We start from the raw sequence: 22,881 nt of genomic DNA on the forward strand, positions 1-22,881 counted from the left end.
CTAATGTATATGAATTTAAGGAATTAATGTGTATAAGCATTTTATTAATGTATAAAATCCTTACAAGCATATTCAGATGCAAGCGATTCACCAAGGGCCAAATCAGCTTAAATCTATCATGATTTCAAATCTTACTTTTTTAATGAGCCTGGAGAAGAGTAACTGAGAAATGAACTCATTATTCAGAGACCTGATTAATTGTATCTCTCCTCTGTCCTAAAATCTTCGGTGGTTTCCTGTTGCCTGCTAAGGAACATTCAAACACTTTTGCCTGATATTCAAGGCCTTCAGCAATCTGGTACCATTCAGCCTGTCCAGCCTTATCATTAAACACTAGTTTCTACACACTTTGTACCCTCCATCCAAACTGGACTACATACCCTGAACACACCCTGCCCTTTCCCGTTTTTGTACCTTGGTTCTCATAGCTGCCTATACCTCGAATAGCCTCCTTCCTCTTCTTCGTCTCTGAAATCCTACCCCATCCTTTAAAGCCCACCTCAGATATCAGCCCCTCAGCTGATAATGCTCCCTTCACACCTCATATAGCACTTTGTTTTTTGTACCTCTCTAATGTATTTATCATGGCAGCTAGGTGGCGCAGTGGGTAGAGCATGGGGCCATAGAACACACACATGCACATGCATACGTAAATTTGAAGGCAGGAAAATAATATATAGATATATTTGATATATAACCTATATATTATTTTTTCTTCCATCAAATTTTTAACAACCTTTTAAGTAGTATTCTGCCACCATTAATGATTGAGATTCTAATGGGTTCTCTAGACTAACTGTTGTGTAGTATATGAAGTTCAATTACAAACCAGTTGTTTCAGAAATGCTTTACGATTAAAAAAAGTGGGTACATAAAACCTGATGAAAGAATGTAAACAAAGATTATTGGTAGTGAAGTGGTGCTGTACTAAAGGACACTCAAGAAGTCAACAGAGGGGGAATCATTCTTTAAAACCAAGTCTCATCATACTGTTGGAAAAGGCAAGGCAGTTGTGCGCAGGGAAGCCTGCAGAGCGGCAGTGACTGGGAGTGTGAGATAAGAATGTGTCCTCTGATAGAATACAGTATTCCTGTGGCAAGTCAATAGTAGCAAGCAGGCAAGCCTTTACTAGGCACTTACTTTCTTCTAGGCACTGTACTAAGCACTAGCAACATAAAGAAAGACAGAAACTCCCTGCTCTCCAGGAGCTCACAGACTGAAGGAGAGATAACATGCAAAAAATTATGTATGAAAAGCTATATAGAGGATAAATTGGGGAAGTCAGCAGAAGGAGGGGACCCATTAATGGGGACTGGGGAAAGCTTCTTGCAGATGGTGAAATTGTAGATGAGACTTGAAGGAAACCAGGAGGTAGAGATGATGAGGGAGGGCATTTCAGGCATGGGGGCAGCCTGTGAACGTGCACAGTCAGGAGATGGAGTGTTGTGTGCAAGGGCCAATAAGGAGATCAGTGTCACTGGATTGAAGAGTACATGGAAAAAGCAGTAAAGTTGAAAATAAACAAACATCTGGTAAGGTGGGAATAATCCAGATTATGAAGGGCTTTGAATGCCAAACAGAGGATTTTCTGTTTGATCCTGGAGGTGATAGGAAGTGACTGGCATTTAGTGTGTAGGTGGGAAGAAAGGTGGGGTGATGTGGTCAGGCTTTCACTAGAGGAAGATCCCTTTGAAAGCAGAATAGAGGATGGACTGGATTGGGGAGAGATATGAGATGAGATCAACCAGAATATTATTGAAATAGTCCAGGTGTGAGGTAATAAGGGTGCACCAAAATGGTGGCAGTGTCAGAGGAGAGAAGGATGTATATGCAGGAAATGTTGCAAAGGTAAAATAGACAGGCCTTGGCAACACTTTGGCTCTGAGGAGTCGAGGATGACACTTGCAAGGGTTGTGAACCTAGGTAACTGGGAGGATGATAGTGGCCCTGACAAAAATAGCAGTTTTAGGAAGAAGGGAGGGTCTGTCACAGTGCTTGGCACATAGGGCTTAATAAATACCTGAGTGAGTGAGTGAAAGGTACCTTTACCACGTTAATGGACTTTGAAGACCTTTTTAAGACATTCAGAATCTAGCTCCAACCTATCCTTCCAGACTTATTTCCCAGGAGTGGCCGGTATACAGTCTCCATTCCAGATAAAATGGCTTATAGTTATTCCTTGTATGTTACATTCAGTGTCCCCCCTCCATGCTTCTGACTGGACTTCTCACCTTCCTTCTACCTCTGAGAGTCAAGGCTCATCTCGCTTGCTGTCCCTGCAAGATCCATAGAGTATGAGGGTGAGTGTTAGCACTCACCCTCACACTTATGTATTTACCTTGTCTATGTATGTGTTCGTTTTTGTTTTTGTTTTTGGCGAGGCAGTGGGGTTAAGTGACTTGCCCAGGGTCACACAGCTAGTAAGTGTCAAGTGTCCGAGGCCAGATATGAACTCAGGTCCTTCTGACTCCAGGGCTGGTGCTCTATCCGCTGAGCCACTTAGCTGCCCCAGTATGTGTTCATTTTCCCTCAGAAGAATATCAGCTTCGTGCAGAGGGGTTTTCATTTTTGTCTTGTATCCTCAGGACTAACAACGGTATTTGATGTCTAATAGGTGCTTAACAAAGTTTTGATAAGTTGGACAGAACTGAATTGTCAGACCCTCTTGTCCACTTCTTCACCTGCCACCTTAAGCAGTATGATGTTTGGCAACTACATTTTGTTCAAGAGAGAATCATAAGAGATTATTTCTAACTTACTTATAGGGAAAGTTGTATATGGAAATTTCCTACAGAATCCATAGTAGAGGCACTATATATTCAGACTTTGGTTTACCAGTCAATAAGCATTTATTAAGTGTCTTCTATGTTCCAAACTCTTTCAAAAGTCTGTGTTCTCTGTTATAAACAAATTTCAATCTGAGGTCTTTCTGAGTTGCCACCTAGAAAACCTCAGTAGACTGGTTTGACTGGTTTAACGTACCAAGATGGAAGAATGCGATGCTTTTACTATTAGTAAATACTTAGAGGCAGGACACAGGGAACTGTACCATAGGTCACGGAAATAAACTACCCAAAGCATTCCCAACCTGGTATAGTCATCCCTTATACTGTTCCTATTGCCATGGTAGCTCCTAATTTATTTCATTTTGTTGTTATTTCTATGCAATGCTAAGTGATTATTGTGAGAAGCAGTGTGCATTTTGGAAGTAGCACTGTTCTTGTGGTTAGGCAAGACCTGGGTTTGAATTCCGCCTGGGACACTTACTGTGTGACCATAGGAAAATAAGTTACCTTACTTCTCCTAGCCTCAGTTTCTCACCTGCAAAATGAGGAGAATATTTACCATTCCCACCCTACTTCAGAGGGATAGTGGGCAAGTCAAATGAGATCAGGTGTGCAGAATGTTTCATAAACCTTAAAGCACTTTATTATCATAAAGCATTAGTTTTATGGTGGAGTATTACACAGTTTCTTGTGGTTATCTGTAATGAATGCAAACAGGAGGAGCTGTCTACTTCACTTGATGTCTGCAATAGATAAGATAGGTAGTAGTGGGGGTCTAGGACCCTAAAATGATTAATGTCTGTGGACTGCTATTCCTTCAAGTAAATTGGTGATTGGGTTAATGAATTTCTTAAGTTTAGAATTATATTAAGGTAATTTTTACTAAAGGGAGGAAAATCTATGCTCCACATTGAGATAATAGGTTGTTTTATGACATGCCCAATAGTTCTAGATAGAGACGTGCTGTTCTTTTCATTAAAAGTGCATACTTAAAGAGTTTTCTTGCTGTTTCTTCACAATTGGGTATGATTTTCTCTCCCACCCCCACCTAAATCCTTTAACCTTTTGCTGACAGGAAAATTTCCACCCCTCAGTGTTCTGCTGCCTAAAATAACCAGTTTTGCCCTGAAATGAAGTTTTTTAAATGGCAACAATCTTTGTGTCTTCTTTTCTTACTTCATAAATCACAGTAGTCCTAACCATTACCTCTTTCCTTCCTTCCCCTGTCTTTTTTCTCCCTTTCATTTTGTGGCAATCACAGGTGGATACTCAACATCACACCATAGGCACCAGATAAATAAGCTTGGAAGGTATCCTAGCAACATATTGTTCTGGAAACCTGCTCCGTTTCCCTGAGCAAGATCAAACCAAACAGCCCAGACTTCTGGCCAGATGGGAAAGGATTACCTTTTGAGGGTGTTCGGTGGATTTCATTAAATTTTCATTTTGAAATTTCAGCTCTTAGCATAAACAGAAAAATTAGTTGACTTTTTATATAAACTGAAATCACAAGAATTGTGATGGTGGTTGAACTTCCTGTGGTAGCTAATACAGTTAGACAGGAGAGCTTACTGCTCTATTTGGGAGGGTTATCTAAAAGACCTTACCCTCACTTAGCATCTTTAGGCATTTGCCCCTTAGTCCCAGTGATATTCAGGAGACTCTGTATTTCAGTTAATACATGTATAAGCAGGATCTCTATAGGGAACTGAGACTGCTGGTTCTAAACACAGTTGCAGAAAATAGTATTTTTTAAGAGCTTATGATGCTGTATCTAGTTCCCTTCTTTTTTGCCTGCTAGGCTCTCCAATTAGCAGGTGGTGCTTTCTTCTCTGTTTTCACTGCAGCTGGTCACAGCTGGGCTGTTAATGGCCTCATGAGGTAGAGAATCAAGGCTTAGTGTCTCATGACCAATGAGAAATCTTCAGCAATGGCTATGAAGTTTAGCAACCCCTTTGAAAACACAATTGCCAGCCATTTGTGCCCTCTATGACTTTTTTTTTTCCTCTGACTATATTGACAGAAATGTGATCAATTAATGATTTGTTGGCAGAATATGGTAAGAACTAGAAACTTGAGACAAGACAACATTATATGAACCATTGGCAGGAAAGTGTAGCTGAAAAGCAGAAGGTGTACAAAGGGTAGTTTGGAGGTAAATGTTACAGTTGTTACATGTGCCAAAGAGCTACAGTGGTTATATGTAAGCATTTTGGTCCTTCTCAATGTCTTTTCACTTTCCTACTGTGATTTAAGGTAGAATTAATCAGTGCCACAGGTCTTCTGACAATGTCACTGCCTTGTTCCAGTGACCATTGCTGTGGCATAAAAAAGAAGTTCCTTGGCTTTGCCTTTTTGGGACTTCAGAAAGTCTCTAAGCTACCTTCCTGGCCTTATTTCATTCTATTCCACTTCACACTTTCTTTCTTCCATCTATACTGGAGGTATTCCCTGATCTCGTGCATTCTCTGTCTGAATTTCCTGTAAGCTTTCTCTCTAGCTTGGGATGTGTTCCCTATTCATCTTTGCCTGTTGAAATCTTGTTCATTCTTCAAGGCACAGCTTAGGCTGCATTTTCTCCAAGAAGTTTTTCCGATCGCTTCCCCAGCTGAAAGTCGTCCCCTCATCCATTTTTCTTGAGCACTTTGTCTCTCCTTCCCCCTATTACATAAACCCATCATACTTTTATTCTCCCTCTCCCTGTCTTCCTTCTTTCCTTTCCCTTTCTTTTCCCCCTTCCCTCCCTCCTTCTTTCTCTCCTTTAACCGCCCCCCCCAACCCCCTCTATCAGATTGTTAGTTTTAAGTGCTAGAGTCATGTCATTTCCTGTCTTTCTAACCTCAGCCCTAACACAGTTCCACAGTTCCTTGCACTGAGCAGGAGTGGAATGTAGTGGAACTGTTGGAGGCTGTCACATTTAATCAAATAAGCTTGTGAAATTTCCTCACTGTGGTCAGAATCAGGCATTACAGGTCTCCCAAGATTCAAAAAGGATATCCCTTGGTGGAAAGGTCAAAAGTTGAGAAGAGGAAGGAAGATGAGGAACAACAGACACCCTCATTTTTATTTAACACGTTCTATACTCAGTTTCCATGGAGTTTAGAAACAAGCCAAAGGCTCCTCATTTAGTTGACAATGGGCCTAAACCCTAACAAGCAATAGACTCATTTTTCTGTTCATTCTGGCTTCTTGCCTTTCTCTGACACTAACAAGATAGTTTGACTAAAATTTTAAAACAGCAACAAATACTTTCACAACAGACATCCAGGGAAATATGTATTGATCAGCAACTATGTCTTCTTAGCTTTGTGTGCCAGGAACTGTGCAGGATGCTGAGAAGTTTATGAACCAGTCTTTACCCACAAGAAAGATGTCACAGATTTAGCAGAGCACCCAGTTGTCAAGTAATCCCTATCACTCCCCTTGCCCTTCTGTCTTTAACTTGAGTAGATAAAATGGGGGCATGTATGATTAGCTTGTATTAGAAAAAGATATAACAACAGGAAGATTTTATAGGGAATAGACTAAAATGCAGTGGAAATTTTTTCCTATTTGGGTCTCATATTAGAACAGATTTTTCTAACGTCTATAAGAATTATGAGAGAAAGAATGTCAGGGGAAGTAGGAGAATGTTTCTTTGAAGAGTTTTTCCGAAAAGAGGAAAACATGGAGTGGGGCATAGATTAGGTAAAGTTTACTCTGAACCAAAAGGGCCCTGATTCAGTACTGCTTTGATTTCTGGCGTTTCTTATTCTTTCAAACTTTTGGATCTGCTTTCTGGTATCAGAGAGGCTGAGTGACATAATAAAAGCAGAGACCAGGCCTCAGAACTGGGAGAATCTGGGTCTAAGTCTTCCCTTCTACATGGATCAGCCAAATGGCCTTGGGCAAGTGTTATAGGTGCCAACCTCCATTGGTAGAAGGAGTTTCCTAATTCAGAAGGGCCCATTCTATACCAATGCTCCTGGTGGCACAGAGTTAAGAAGACCTGAGTTCAAATTACTAGCTCTATGATGCTAGGCAAGTCACTTACTCTTTTTGCCTCAGTTCTCTCATCTGTAAAATGAGAGATAATAATAGCACCTACATCCTAGGGCTGTTGTGAGGATCAACTGAGATAATATTTGTAAAAGTGCTTAGCACCGAGCATGTACATACTAGGTGCTTAATAAACATTTATTGACTGATAGACTTTAGTCCTTTCATTTTACTCAGTGATGTGATATGGTCGAAAGAGGCAGAAGTTCAGAGAGCTGGGCCTGAAGTGAAGAAGACCTGAGTTCAAGTCTACCTCAGACCCTTATTAGCTGTGTTAACCCTGTGCAAGTCACTTAACTTCTGTTTCCCTCAGTTTCCTCAAATGTAAAATGGGGATAATAATAGCAGTTACTTCTCAGGGTTGTTGTAAGGATCGAATGATATAATATTTGTAAAAGGGCTTAGCACATTGCTTTGCACGCAAGGGTTATATAAATGCTTATTTCCTTCCCTTCCCCACAAATCTAGTCCTCTTATCCTTTCTCTTATATACTCTATTTGAGGGTAAAGGTTAAGAGGTTTGGTGGGAAAGCCAAGTATAATCCTAATATTCAGTTAAAGTAATTCTTCATGTTGCAGGTTTTGACCTAAAAAGAAATTTAATGTTAGAGCAGAGAAAATAAATTTTATTTTTCTTTGTATTCCTTGCCTAGACCCCTAAGTTACAATTACAGCATTAAGCATTTACAGATTAAGCATAAATAATTATGAAATCATTATAAACAAAATGGCTATTAACACTATTACATATATTGTTATTTTAAAAAAAATAGAAAGTTTTTCAGTACCAGCAGTGTTTCAGATTCTACACCAAACATGCTTCTGTGAGATGTGCCTAAAGGTTCTCTAAGTTTCTTGTCTGCCCTGGAGTATGTCATCAGATCTTTCCTGCGTGTTCTTCTTATAACGTACTTTCACTCCACTCTTCAGGTGCCTACTAAGAAGTTGAAGAAATATGAGAAAGAGTATCAAACCATGCGTGAGAGCCAGCTACAACAAGAAGACCCTATGGACAGATACAAGGTACGGGCAAGCATGGGAAAGTGCTTTCCAGGAAGGTGCCCAAGGTTCATCGTTGTACCCATGTAAAATGGTGGTGGTGGTGGTGGTGGTGGTCGTGGGGGTGGGGGTGGTAGGTCTGGGCTTCTCTTCTTTATGGAAGCTTTGCAGACTCTTCTTTGATAGGGATGTTTTCATTTTACCCCCCGTTTCCATGGGAACCCCAGAGGAGCCAAACATAATATATCTTTTCTTTCAGTTTGTATGTTTGTAGGTAACTCCCGCTGTTGCGTTTATACGGGGATCCCACATGAGACGCTGACAGAGAAAGGGGGAGAAAGAGAGAGAAAAAGTGGCTCCCAACTACTTACAGAATAAGAAAGGAGATTACAGATACTGTTTTTAGCTGTGCGCGGTTACGTTCCCAAAGACTTTTTAGAAGGTGAACTGTGTCAAGACTGACATAAGGATGTTTTTAAGTCCCCTCTGTCTGTAGCAAATGTTAACGATCAGCATTTGCCCTCCTGGGAGAAGAATAAAACCTCCAAGGTGTATGAAGCAGAGTAACGGTGTTTCTCACGACGTTTATTTCCACAAGTGGTAAATTACAGCTTTACTAGTGACATCTGCCCACACCCTGCAGGTTCAGGATCGAGCCAGCGGCTTTGGAGCATCATCACCTTAGTGATTTCCACGGGCCGTTTACAAATACACAGCCCTTAGGTGTTGACCTCACTGTTGGAGGAGTGCAGCTTTGCAAAGTTCCTTTTTTCAACGGAAACATCTTTGAGTTTATCAGACATTTTAACGGTACTTCAGTCTCCAAGCACGTTTTTTAGGCCGAGGTTGGCTTTGTAGCTTCTCCTGTTAGACAGTGTCCCCAAAGTCTGAGTGCAGACATTAAAACTTAAAACTGCACTCAGACTTTTGGCACGCCCTGTACGCATCCTTCCCAGCACTGAGGTGCCATCCCTCTGTGGGCCAGAACGTTGCGTTCCCATAATCTGTTACTTCCAAAGCATCCTTCTAACATGCATAACTTCCATTTCACCACAGTGGGGAGCCTTTTCTCTCTCTTACTAGGTTGGCCCTTATGCAGTTAAAGGAAGAGAGTGTCACGGGGGTTTCACCGTAGGTATCTCCCCTGTGTTACTGGATTTCTAGAGGCCTGAGGCAGCAATCTCTCATCATACTTGCCCACCTCCTTGCCTACCTCCATCAATGTTCTTGTTTTCTCTGCCTCTAGAATACCTTTGCTAACAAAACAGAGAATGTTCAAAAGGAACTTTTTTCAGAATCTTCAGGTTTGCTGGTTTAGAGAGACTTCAGAGATGGTATTTCTGAAATATAGCCAATGGTGACAGTAGAGACTGTATCGTCAGCTTTCTGATTAGTGCCAGCTTCAGCACATACGTAAGGAATAAGGCCATAGTTGCAGAGAGGTCACCAATCAATACCCTCACATTTCACAGATACAGAAACCACAGACTAAAGAGCTTAAATGGTTTGCCCAAGGTCTAAAAGGAATTATGTAGCAGAGCTGGGATTTGAACTTGGGTCTTCTGACTCCAAATATGGACCTGAGATCAAGGGAAGAAACATAGGTCAAAAGTATATTGAACAGAAGTGTAGAGAGGAAGTCTGATGCCAGAAGGGGTGCTAAACTTGAGATCAGGAGAAACCTGGATTCCTGTCCCATCTCTGACACTTACTTTCAGTGTCTGACCCTCAGTTTCTTCATCTGTAAAATGGAAATAATAATAATACCTGTAGCACTTAGCTTACTGGGTTGTTGAGGGCATCAAATAAGGTAAAGTGTGAAAAGTACTTTGCAAACCTTAAAGCACTTTATAAATGTCAATTATTATTTTCATCATTATTTGAAATGATTCTGGAAGCTCTGGAAATTTAAGTGCTAATTTTAAAAGTTTTTTTTTTTTTAAATATCAGCAAGATAGGCTACCAATAAACATTTGTATTTGAAAGGTAAAAGTAAAATTTGCCCTTTTTAGTTTGCTTTTATTTTTTTCCCCAAAAACAAATACTGTTTTTAAAGTTGAATAAATCCTTGGTTTCTGGCTCCATATTATGAACTCTGGGTCATGGATTTTAGTCATTTCTGTCTTTGTTTCTCTGGTGGATTTATCAAAATATTTCATTTTACATCTTTTGTAGGCTACCAGGCTAAGGAAAATCTCTGAAACATATATAGGTGTCAGACTTTGTAAAGTGCTTTTATGCCCAACCATGTTACATTTTGAAGGTAGCAGTGGTAGTATGTAAAATCAAAAACAGTAGTCTTCCAGACTGCCATATTGGTTAGAAATATTCAACTGTCAGTATCTCAGCTGCATTGTAAAGGTTAATTGGTGAGTGTCAACAAATGTCTCCTAAATATGTCTTATAAAATCTAAGATTAAAATCCTCCTACTCAGAGCTTTATAATACCTTGATGTGGACCTTGGAACATAGTTGGCTAAAGAGTAACTGGGAAGTTAATTTAGGTCCCTAAAGGAGGGGGTTTGGAAGAAAATATGAAGCAATTGTGTGGCAGCCTCACCTTCCCCATAAATCACCCCTTTCCTTTTCAGCCCATTTGTCACAAAGGTAGATGGGGAAGGTGGCTTTGTTGGGCAGAGGTTCAGGCTCTCCTGCCAACCTGCAATTACACCAAAGTGTAATATACTTAGTCCCATTCTGACAATGATTCACCTGCATCATGGTGTGTGAGGTGAGGGGAAAAGGAAGTGGGAGGTAGGATGCAGAGGGTTAAAGAAGGCCACAGATGCTGATGGAACTGCCCCAGAAATGGACTTAGGTCTCTAGTAATGTAGAAATGAGCAATGATTGGACGATTCTGGCTCAGCTTTCTTTAGGGCGCATATAGATTGTATGTGGAAGCCTGTATTAGGCTCTGAATACATCTATATGACTTAGGCCTCAGTTAAATCTGAGTTCACCTTTTGACCACCACTCACCGTCACCCAGATGTAAACTATGTGGAGGCAGATAAAATAGCAGTCTAAGTCTGAGGACTCTAAATTAAGTTTTTTCTAGGAAAGTCTGTTCACTCTGGGAAAAAAACAAAAACACTCCTTTCATAAGCCCCACCCAAGTCAGCACAGTCTTCTGTCGGGGGGAGGCCTTACCTTGGACACCGTGGAGGAGTTTTAGTCAGTGCACATTGTGCTGGGGCCTACTGTGTGCTTTCTTTATATTAACTCCTGCCTGTTTCTAGGTTTAATTTGAAACACTGGCTGCCTTTAGCTTTACACTAGCCTGCATTTGATACTCTGAACCCCACAGCGGTAGCTTGGAGTTTTCTTATTCTTTATCACATTGAAAGTTAACCCAGAGATAGAAAGAAAAGCACCGAGGCCAGAAAAATATAAAATATTGACTGTCTGACTCCCACTAAATGTCATTGGTTACCTTGCCAGTTTAGTGTAGTGCTCACTTGGCCAGTTCAGTATTTAGATTAGGAAGGAATGTACTGATTGCAAATGGAATAAAATGTGGACTAAACATTCATCTGTTAAAAAACATTAATACCATACTTCATTTTAACTTTTGTCCAAGTGCATCTCATTTAAAGATGACATTTATATATTAATATCTTCGCACCTGAGTTGTGACTGTTAGCTCATTAAGGGAAAGTTTCAGTTCATCTTCTAAAAAATGGATTTATTTTGTTTGAAGAACCTCCTAAGTTTTCTAGGGCTCTGTCCTACATAAAGAACTTTCGAGAAAAGCCAAATTAACTTGCTTCCAGAAGACATTATGGTTTTTTGTTTAATTAAAGAACTGCTTGCACAAATGAGAATTGAGCCTTGAAGAATCTACCTAATTAATTAAGTTGTATGAACCCCCAAAGCATAAAAATGTAATTTCTTATCTGATCTAGATAAGTAATCTAGGAAAGGTTGTTAGAGTTCCTAACACTCTTGAATTGGCGTGTAGATAGTTTTGATGTTTAGATGAAGCCTTATATTCATGGAGAGTGTAAACAAACCAAAGACCAAATGTTTTAATTTGTGTTTCAGTTTGTTTCTGCCGTTGGTTACACTTTGTTGATATATTTTCTAAATTACTCACATAATAGAATGGATTGACAGAAAAATGGTGGCCAGTTCTACTTTAAACTTACTGAAAAATCTCCCCACATTTGCTGATTTTTGGTGGTTCTCACTAAAGTAACTTGAATTCTTTAAGCCATTTTATTGGGTCTTCTTCATGCAAGAATATAAGGTGTTTGAGGGATAGATGAATTATTTTTGTGTTGTTACTTTATTTGCTTATTAATTGGTCACTTAAAGAAGTTATCTATTACCTTTTGTCTTGCCCACTAAAGGTGGCAAAGGTTTGATATTAAATGCCATGCTTTAGAAATAATTACTCTTCCTGTCCCTCTTACCTAGTTCAGCCCCTCCCAGAGTAGTGAGGTTAAGACAAATGTGTCCATCTCTGGGCATAAGAGTTTTCTTCTGCAAAGGGAGATAAATTCACACTATTCTGATTCAGTCTCTCTTGTACCACAGAAACAACTATTAGCTTCTGAATAATGTTTCTGCTGTGAAATGTTGTATTTGAAATGGATAACAGTAGACAAGAAGAATGTTTCTAGAATATAGAATTCTATGTAAGGACCATATGATTTAGAGCAGAGAGGCACCTTAGAAGTCATTCAGCATGGTTCCCTCATTTTTCAGATGAGGAAACTGAGGCCCAGAGAGGTTAGCAAAAATCATGCAGTGAATTCACTGTGGCTTGGGACTAGAGTCCTGGTCTCCTGGCATCTGATCCATCTTTCTTCCTGCTATGCCACATTCTCTCCCTAGGAACATAGGACTTCAATCTGGGCCTTAGAGATCAAATCTAGCCCCATCATGATGAGAGAGAGGCCCTTAAAGATGAACTGACATGTCCCAGTTTCCAAAGCTAGTAAGCCACAAACTGGAATTTGAATCCAGGTTAATATCTGATCCCAAATTCAGTACTGTCCTCACTACACCACACCCTAAGACCTTAACGTTCCAAAGTAAAACTTTATGATAAATTCTAAGAAATTGACACACGTTCCCTTTGATATTAAAGAACTTAATGAATTTGAGTATTTTTGGATGCAGAGAAATGCCAAGCCCAAACCACATAAAGTGTCTGAAGACCTTAGCTAAAGAATTGGTGTCCAGGTCATGCCTACACTTGAAACATTGTCAGCTGATTGTAGTATAAAAGTAACAAGGCCTCTAGGTGCCATTTCCTGTGTCTTTCATCTAGAGAAAGACTTGGTTCAGAATTAATCTTCTATCTTTAGTATATATAGTTCATTGTTGCAGTAGTATCAGTGAGAAATTTGCATCACCATAACAGGTTTCTGTAACACCTATGAAATTTGTTTATTTTATTTTAATCTCATTTTCATGTTGGAGAATCAGCTGGTATTTCCAAAGATGGTCTCGAGTTGCAAAAAAGAAATGCAGTCTGGGTTGCCAACTGTCATTTAATTTTATTGTTGAGATTTTGAAAAGATCAGAAACTGTTGTTCAAATTCAATGTAAGAGATCTCCTTAGGGAATATGGCAAAGAAAGGGAGGAAATTGCCACATATGGTCTTAGACTAAGGCTTCAAAAATGAAAACTTGTTATTTTTAAGTCTTCATTTTTCAGATTGTGTAGAATTTTAAAATATGTCATCTGGGTACATTTGTCCTTGTGTGCCTTGAGATTGTCAGCTCAAAATGTCAATATTGTTGGTTACTTATTTTTTCAAAAGCGAGATATAAAAAAAGGAAATGTTTGCTAGCAGAGTATATACTTGCTAATAAAATTATGCTTCTCACTTAGAGAAGCATTTTTCCTGACCCTTAAGTCACTTAAATCTATGTGCCAAGAATTCATCATAGCAGCAGACAACACACCCAAAACAGAGTTGGGTTTCTAAAACCTCATTCCTCTAGATGATTTTTTCTCCCTTTAAACCTTACCACATTTTCCTTTGGTTGCTAGTGAACATTTCTCAAGTTTCTCATCCTGAAACTAACTATATTATAATTCCTTGTCCTGCCTCATCCAGACCTTAGCCCACAGACAGACACAAATGGGAATCTGAACAAATTTTTTGCTTTTTTTTTTCATCGCCAAGCAGCTCTTTGTGCACTGAGATCTCCCTCTGTTGCTTGAAGATTAGCTATTTTGTAAGGTTTCTGACACTGTACATGTAAATGAGTCCCACCCAGCTTTCATGAAGCAGTGGAAACAACTTACACCATGACTACTAATCATCCTATGTACAAACATATTCATCCGTCATGCAAGCTGAGAATAGCATCATGGAGAGGGTGGAGTTTGAGTTTATCGGTCTTCCTGAGTTGGGACTTGCCCACTGGCTTTCTCAAGTCAGCTTTCTTTCACCAAATGTTTGCTGTCATACAGAAGGCTCTAAGGATAAAAAATTAACAAAATAGAATTAACAAGTGTCTCTTTTGTTGTGCTGTTTCCTAATTTTATTAGTAGGCACTTAAATTTCATTGGATATCCTTTTTCCATTATTTTTGTACCTATGATTGAAAACAGTAGTTGGTCTCTGACTTTGCAGGAGGTAAGTTTTTCATTTGTGTATGTCTGTAATATTCGTGTCTGTCTTTTTAGAAAATGCAGTATCCTCCTTCCAAAGTTATTCACCAAACTTTCCCAGCTGTACATCCTTCCCCTATGGAAGAGCAGGGGAAGGGAATCCAGGAGGAAAAGACTACCCTTTGGATTCAGAGGCTGTCGGCCAAGTGATATTGGAGGGTGCTTCAAGCCAAGTGAGAATTGTAAATGTTAGAAATGCAGTGCCTACTGCAGTCTCTTCAGAGAGGGAGCAGGAAGCAATTGTCTGTTTACCAGTTCTGAGCATTCAGCAAGTCTGACTCGTCTGCTTGTGCAAGATTATAGAGTGCTCCCACAAAAACAAACGCACCCCTTGGCTATCAAACGAAATCTTCAGAATCACTCTCTGGGTATAGCAAGAGAGATTCCTTGCCCAGGTTTCAGAATGACCTAGACAAAGCTTTCTGAAATACGTCAAAATGAAACTCTCTTCCCTTCCTTTTGAGTCCACTTTTAATTTGTAGAACCCTGAGGTTTATCCCAAGGAATCCATCCGTGGTAGCTCCTCTGCGGGAGGGGCCGTGACAGCCTGCCCAGTAATGCAGCCTTATTCCATTTGGCTTATGGCTTTCTGTGGGAAGCGAGGGTCAGGCGGCTTCTTTGGCTTTGGAGATGACCCTCTCTTCGGTAGCAGTGATTTATTCACTAGCATAACAGATAGTCTCCCCTTTTTGTAAGATCCCTGCAGGAGGAAGAGGAGGAGGAGGAGGAGGAGGAGGACACTGCATTTTTAGCCACTTTGCTTGCTTTCCCACTTGTCTGTGAGTGAAGCAGGAGCCTGAGACCTCACGTTGTGCGGCTTGCTTTGCAGACACTGAACTGAAGCTTCTTGCAGAGAGGGCCAGTTCCCCCTCACCATTACTTTGTACCTATCTTAAGGGGCCGTCTGACATTCCTGGTTTCTCTAAGATCTTTCTCTAGTCTGTACTCCTGTAAAGAAGGATTATTACAATTCTGGTAATTACTTTAGTATGCAGTTCCTACTTCTGGCCAGGATTACAGCTGAACCATCTTTTTGTTGTTGTTGTTCAACAAAAAACATTGTCAGCAGATCTCTGACCCAAAGTCAGGTGGTTGGTCACCTTGGAACATTGTAGGAATGTTTTGGACCAAATATTGATTGGAAAACATTCAGCCACTTTAGCCGGAGACTCATTGGACTCACTTCTACAGTGTAACCTGAAGAACCCTAGTGGCTGCAAACTTGTCGTTGTTCCTTATAGTCCAGTCAGTATAATATAAATGTGGTTGGGGGGATTTTTGTGTGCTGAGGAGACAGTTATACAAGAATGCTTTAAGCTGTAGTGAAGTCATTTAGCCGAGATAAAAGACTAGTCCTTTCTTAGACTATGTGAAAGGAACGCACCAAAATGAAAGAAATTACAAAGTTCCTTTACCACGCAACCCATGTTGCACAACAAATTCTGTTGAAATTGAATGCTAGTTGTTTGCAAAATACCTGTTTCCTGGCCCTAAGAAAACTTGTTAAGAAAAAAAAAACAACTTCAGAAAAGTCCCCACACATAGCTCATAGCCAGTAGAAAAGATGTTGCCAGAAAGGGGTACTGAAAGCAGGATTGTCTGGCCTTTGCGTACAATTTGGTTGTCTCTTGTAGAATTTAGAAAGGTGTGACAGAGGACACTGATTCTGTTTTTCTGTGACATGCAAACTGTTTCTTCATGTTTCTGTTAGGAGGGTGGGATAAGGTTGAAAGACTCCACTGAAGGGACAGACAGATTTACTTTTGGGTACAAGCTGATCTACCAGTGGGTAAACTTTTTCATTTAAGGAGTGTCTTGGAAAGTTTTATTGGCAAGCCAATACTTTATTCTTGATTACAAGCTGTTACACTGTATTTTGTTCCAGAGGATACAGTGCGTTCTATATTGGAAGTCACCTTCAAAAGGGAAAGAATGCTCTTATAAAGAAGTTTCTCTGGGACTCCCCCCCCCCAAAAAATTTATCAACATAAAAATTTTTAAGTGTTGTTCTTAAAATAATTGCCCATAATTTGCCACTATCTTCTGTACAACTCATGGTAGAAAGTGGAAAGACTCTAAGTCTTAGGAAGACCCCAAGTGGAGCCTTTGGAGGGGTGGCCTACCCATCAGCACTTAGTCCTCAGTATGCATGAGATTGTTTGACATACACTTAGGAGCATCACGCAGTCACCTACTTGATTGAGCTCTCTGGCTTGTTTGTTTTATTTTTATTTTGAAACGAGGTCCACAAACAACAGCATCTTTCCTAGTGCTCTATTCAGTTCCCTCTATTGCAATATTTCCCAGAGCCATAGATTTTACTCCTTTGAATTTTTGCCTGTCTTGCAGAAAATAGTCTTGACAATGCATATTTGAAAAACAGGAAGGTGTCTTACATTGAAGTCTTTCCTGTCAGATCTCTTTTGAACCTCCTGTGACTACTGACAGCTAAAGTAGTTTGATACCTCGGAAAGAAAGGCACCAAATTGTTATTCTTTTAAAAAAAAAAGATTTAAGTTTATATCTTTTAGAACCATAAGTAATAGAAAGAATTATAAGATAAATAGTTGAATTATTGATAGAGTATTTCTAGGGGTCTTTACAGAAGAGTGGAAGCTTCTGAGGACTTTGCTTTTTTCAATGGGGTGGGATCTCTTAGCCATCTCTTTTGCTAATGGTGTTCTCATTGACTTAACAGAGAGGTCTCTAGTAATGACCTAGAGGAATCTAGCCCAGTAATTTACATTTATACAGTGCTTTTCATCTGATGATTTCCTTGCCATTCAGATACTATCTTCAATACTATTGCTTCCATTTGACAGTGAAATTGGGGTCCAGAAAAGTTAACTTGGCTTGTTCCAAGCGGTCACAGTTATGAGTTACTTCCAAAGTTGTAACAGAACCTGAGTATCTTGACTCCCAGGCTTATAGTCTGAATAAAACATGACTGATTTTTGCCCTATTGTTGAAAAAAAGATTAGAAGTATCTCTTAATATTTTCTCCAGTTCTGCTACCGTGGCCTGCAGTTTCCTATTGAGGATGAAGAACTGATTCTTCTCTGTGTTTCTGGCCCACATGTAGGTTCTAAATCTATATTAAAACGTAGTGAGGTAAAACCTTAGAGCTGAGAATACACACGTCTGGAAGAATTTTCCTTTCAAGGCAGTGCATTTCATCTGAGGGCGTACTGGGGAGTTGTGAATTTTGCTGGGTAGAGTACTGCATCTGCACCGCTGGCTTAACTCACTGTTGTTTCCCCCGAACAGCAATCCTGCCTTACTGTGCCACTTCTGCCTTCTCCTACCTTCACTTCTAAGATTCACCCCTTGTTTTACCCCACTCCCACCCCTCCCCTAGCTGCTGGTCTAAATGTCTGCTAGTCTGGACAGGTATTCACAGCCTTCTGGCTATTGCTCTTTTTTCACAGAGGGAGAACCGGAGGTTACAGGAAGCCAGCATGCGGCTAGAACAAGAGAATGATGACCTTGCTCATGAACTTGTAACCAGCAAAATCGCTCTGCGAAATGACTTGGACCAGGTAAAACTAGTCATACGTGAAGTAGGATTAAGAATGTGACTCCTACCTTAAAGAAAAGTCTTCCTTCTGGTGAAAGAAGTAAACATGCTCTTAGAAATGCATTGGCTTATTGATTCTAAGAGTACGTGACCCACTTCCACGGAACCCCCTGCTTTGGAACCTCTCTAGTGTCTACCTCCTCACCCGCTCCTTCTCCCAAACCACCAACTGCCAGGTGTGGCTGCCAGAAAAACATTCTCTAAGGGTACGCTGATGCCAGCTGAAATTCTGTAAAGTATCTTACCTGTTGTGAATCTGGAAGTTTTGTACAAAGGATAAGGGTTCAGGTGGCATTTAGCATCCCTAGGAGTACCATAAATAAATTAGCTACATGTCCTGACTTAATCTTGGCCTTTCCCACAACGCTGTCAACTTTAGAGTTCTGCTTCCCTTTGAAAACTCTGTCTATAGATATGAACAACAAAGTGTAACAGTGGGAGACAATCGGTGTGGGAGGATATCCAAGAATTAATCATGTGAAGTGAGGGAGGGAGGCCCTGGAAAGTCAAGACTCTTAGGTTGGAAGGGACCTTTCTACGAGGTCTCATGTAACCACCTATCTCATATAATAACCCTTTTACAATATTACGGACATTCAGTCAGCTCCTGAGATGCCAAGCAGTGTACTCTGCTCATTGGTACTTAGAAGACAGGTGGGCCACAGAAGGAAGGACTTGTTTGTGTCATGGACTGTGTTAGCAACAAGCCCAGTTCCGTTTAAAGAATAACAATTCAGTGCCTTTCTTTCCGAGGTATCAAACTGCTTTAGCTGTCAGTAGTCATGGGAGATTCAAAAGACATCTTACAGAAAAGACTTCAATATCAGACACCTCCCTGCTTTTCAGATATGCATTGTCAAGACTGCTGTTGGAGGTTATTCAAGTGAAGGTACAACTGAAAGTGTTAGCAACAGGAGAGGAAATTTTGTCCAGGTCCTTCTTCCTCCATATTTTATCAGGGCAAATCCATCAATTTCCCATTCATCCTTTACATTATGTATAAAGTTTCTGTCTAAGGGCTGGAATTGTCTAGACTTTTGATTTCATTGGTGTGGAAGCTCCCTCTGTCATTACAGATTGGCAACTCAGCAGTAATGTATAGTCTGAGAGGTCAAGGGACTTTCCCATGATCACATAGCTAATATGTCAGAGATGTAACTTCAATCTGTGACTGTCTAACTTCAAGGCTAGCCCTCAGTCTGCTAGTCCATACGGTTTTTCATTTATGTATAATCTACGTGATGAAAAGTCAGAAGTACATGGGTAAAACAAAGCACTGGGCATACAAATACAAGCAAGCAAGACCATCTTTGTCTTCAACAAGCTTATGTTCTAATGGGCAGAAGACAGCGCATAAAGGGAAGTTGGAAAAGGGGTGAGAGAATACATACATGGTGGCATAGTTTGGAAATGGTCTCTGGGGAGGACTATGGAGGCCTGGTTCCAGGCAGGAAAAATGAGGGCTTACCTACCAGAGCCTAGGTTGATCCCTGGGGCAGAATCAAAGGTTCTGATAAAGTGGGGGAGGGGCAGATAGCCACGTTGGTCAGAGCGTGTGGGATGCATAGTTTGGAAATGGTGCCTGGGAAGATGGTGAAAACAGTTATTCCCAACATTTCTAGAAATTGCTTTTGTCCTCATAGAAAGAAGGGACTAGCTTTTATTTATAGAATTGGTTATTTGCTTTTTCTTTCTTGAGTCTTACCCATTCAGCATTTTCTTCTTACTCTTAGCTAGTCTGAAAAATTGTACTTCAAATGAGAAGGCACCCAGATTCAGGAAATAATGATGTCATTGAGCAACCTGGTAGTGTAGCGGTGTGCCCATCATAGCCTGTCCTCTTAACCATCTCACCAAAAATGTTTCATCAGTAGGAAAAGCTCTTATTTTTCCAATAAAACACAGTTTATAATGGCTTTTTAACATGAATACCCCTAAATTGTTGTATTCTACAAGTATTTTAGGGCAATTAGATGGCATACTGCATAGCATGCTGGGCCTGGAGTCAGGAAGACTTATCTTCCTGAGTTCAAAGCTGGCCTCAGACACTTACTAGCTGTGTGACCTCTAATAATTCACTTCACCCTATTTGTCTCAGTTTCCTCATCTGTAAAATGAGCTGGAGAAGGAAATGGCAAACCACTTCGGTATCTTTCCCAAGAAAGATGTACATAGTAGGTGTATAGTACTATGCTAGGTAAGAAGTAAGAGTAATTAAAAAAACAAAACAAAACATAGTCCCTGAACTCAAAATGTTTATAGTCCAGTTGAGAAGACACATCAACCAGCAGACATTTATTAAGCACTTACTATGTGCCAGGTGAGGCAGCTGGATTGCGCAATGGATAGAGCGCTGGCCTGGAGTCAAGAAGACCTCAAATGCAGCCTCAGATATTCACTAAATGTTTGGGACAAACTATTTAACCTCTGTTTGCTTTAATCTACTGGAGAAGGAAATGGCAAACGACTCCAGTATGTTTGCCAAGAAAACCCCATGGACAGTATTGGGGCGCTGTGGTCCATGGGCTCATGAAGAGTCAGACACAAGTGAATAACAACTTATGTGCCAGACACTGTGCTAAATTCTGGAAATACAAATAGAAAAAAGAAAGAGAGTCCCTGCCCTTAAGGAACTTCCATTCTAATGGGAAAAGACAACACACAAAAGAGAACTGAAAAGGTCATGGGGGCATGATGGAGAACAGTGCAGGGTGTGAGGGAATGCAAGGGTGGCTGACCTGGTTGCCCTTCCTAAAGGGAGGTTCTGGGAGGAGCTCTCCACCTTCCAATCCAAGGAAGGGGCCCCAGGAGCAAAGGGAACTAACGAAGTGTGGGAAGTCATCTTTGTTAGGGTGAAGAGGTTCCTGGGGCGTGATGGAGAAGCCCTGAGAAGTTCAATAACCATTCTGTTCTTGTAGTTTCAGTTTCAGAGGGAAGCATTTCAAAAAGTTGTTTCTTTGTTTTAGGTTGGAAGGGACTTGGAATGAGACGGGAGCAGAAGGGAACACCCCACACTTTCTCCCAACTATTTCCTGTTGCACCTCAAAATCTTTTGAGGTTCCAGGACTCCTAGATTTTTGATGTTGGTCTTAGCATATCAGCAAAAGTGAACCCCCAAAGTAACTACATAGCTTTACTCTAAAGAAGAAAGTATTAAATGGGGATTATCAAAATACAGATTCTGAGGGAATTTTTAGCTTTGTACTAAGCATATCAGCTGAATGTAAATTGAACTACCAAGTATATGGCTATCGGGGGAATCATTAGCTCAGTAGTGTACAAATTTATCAATAATTACTTCCATATAATAAAAATAAAATCTTTAAAAAATAATCCTAAAAATAGAAAGCACACAATGATTCCTGTAAAGACAATTAAAGTAGATTACAATTAATACCTGACCTAAGCCCAGCTAGGCCTGCTGGGACAAAAAAACATGGATCTCTCAGCTCCTGGGAGAGGAAGAGAAGGATAGAAGGGGAAGGGAGAGGGGACCCTGCTCCTCCTTCACAGCCTTCTAAAGGGAGGAAGCACCCCTGCTCTCTTGTCGTTAGGCATGAGAAAAAATAGAACTTTAGCTGCTAAATTCTTGCTCCCTCCATGCAAACAGGGTCAAAGACCAAACCCCAGAAACCCTGCCAGCACTTTCTAATAATGCTAGACCACAGGTTTAGTCATTATGTCTCCTTATTGGAAGTGATGAAAATGGGAGTAAATCGGTTTGGAAAGAGACTGTCAGTCAACAAACATTTATTTTATATTTACATATAAATATTATTATTATTATATACCAGGCATCATGCTGAGCACTGGGGAGACAAAGTATGGCAAAAACAGTCCCTGCCGTCAGGGTATTCACATTCTTATGAGGGAGACAACATACAACAGCTACATAACATATAAGATATGTGCCTTGTAAACAGAGGGAAGGCACAAGGGTAGAGTAGGAGAAGGAAGGAAGGGAATAATCTCTTAAAGAATGTGGCTTTTAACTGAATCTGGGAAGGAGGCCATGGAAGCAAGGAGGCAGAAGGAAGAAAGGAGAGCATTCCAGGTACAGGGGGACAGCTGGTGAAGGGACACAGGGTAGATCAAGAGAGTATCATGTCAAGGGCCTGCAAGGAGGCCAGAGTCCATGGAAGGGAGTGAAGGGTAAGAAGGTTGGAAAAACAGAAAAGGGCCAGGTGATGAGGGCTTTAAAACAGCACTTTTGTATTTGATCCTAGAAGTTACAGAGAACCACCAGAGTTTATTAAGTAGAGAAATGACATGGCTTTGGAAGAGAACTTTGGCCAGTGACTGGAGAATGGTCTGGAGTGGGGAGAGACTTTAGTCAGGAAGACCAGACAGAAGGCTATTGTCTAGTCATGAGGCACCTGGACCAGCCTTTCACCAATGTGAAGCTATTTGAATGGAGAGATAAGGGACATATACAGGAGTTGTTGTGAAGACAGTAATGACAGACTCGGAAACAAATTGGATATGTGGGGTGAGTTTGAGCAAGGAGTCAAAGATGACATTGAGATTGCAAATTGGGAGGTGACAGAAATAGGAAAATTAGGAAGAGGGGAGGGCTTGGGGCAATCTGATTCATGCTAAGTGCATCTGTGGGGTCCACAGTGTGGAATCAAAAGGTCTTTCCAGGAAGCTGCCCCATGCCATGGAAGCGTTGCCAGGGATAGTGAACTGGAGACCCAGCTGTAAGGGATTAACCCTTAACTAAGGCATTTCCAGGAAAAAATGGGAACCTGGAATGCCTCATAAAATAACTTCCCCTTGTACAAAAAAAGTCTTTGTGGCAATAGGAGGATCTCACAGTCAAAGTCAGAACTGATGATTAGCTCTCAA

The 22,881-nt window shown here is 40.6% G+C and overlaps 1 protein-coding gene across 1 annotated transcript in view; it reads left to right on the forward strand.

The window, feature by feature from the left end:
• The window catches only part of RABGAP1L (RAB GTPase activating protein 1 like), a 648,400-nt gene that overhangs the window by 601,270 nt on the left and 24,249 nt on the right, over nucleotides 1–22,881 (forward strand). The window contains exons 20-21 of the mRNA XM_027868366.1: nucleotides 7,755–7,847; nucleotides 17,885–17,995. Of these exons, the coding sequence (XP_027724167.1) occupies nucleotides 7,755–7,847; nucleotides 17,885–17,995 (204 nt within the window). The remainder of the gene's footprint in view (nucleotides 1–7,754; nucleotides 7,848–17,884; nucleotides 17,996–22,881) is intronic.

This window comes from Vombatus ursinus, unplaced genomic scaffold (assembly GCF_900497805.2).
Source record: "Vombatus ursinus unplaced genomic scaffold, bare-nosed wombat genome assembly UNPS02014789.1, whole genome shotgun sequence".
Lineage (NCBI taxonomy): Eukaryota > Metazoa > Chordata > Mammalia > Diprotodontia > Vombatidae > Vombatus > Vombatus ursinus.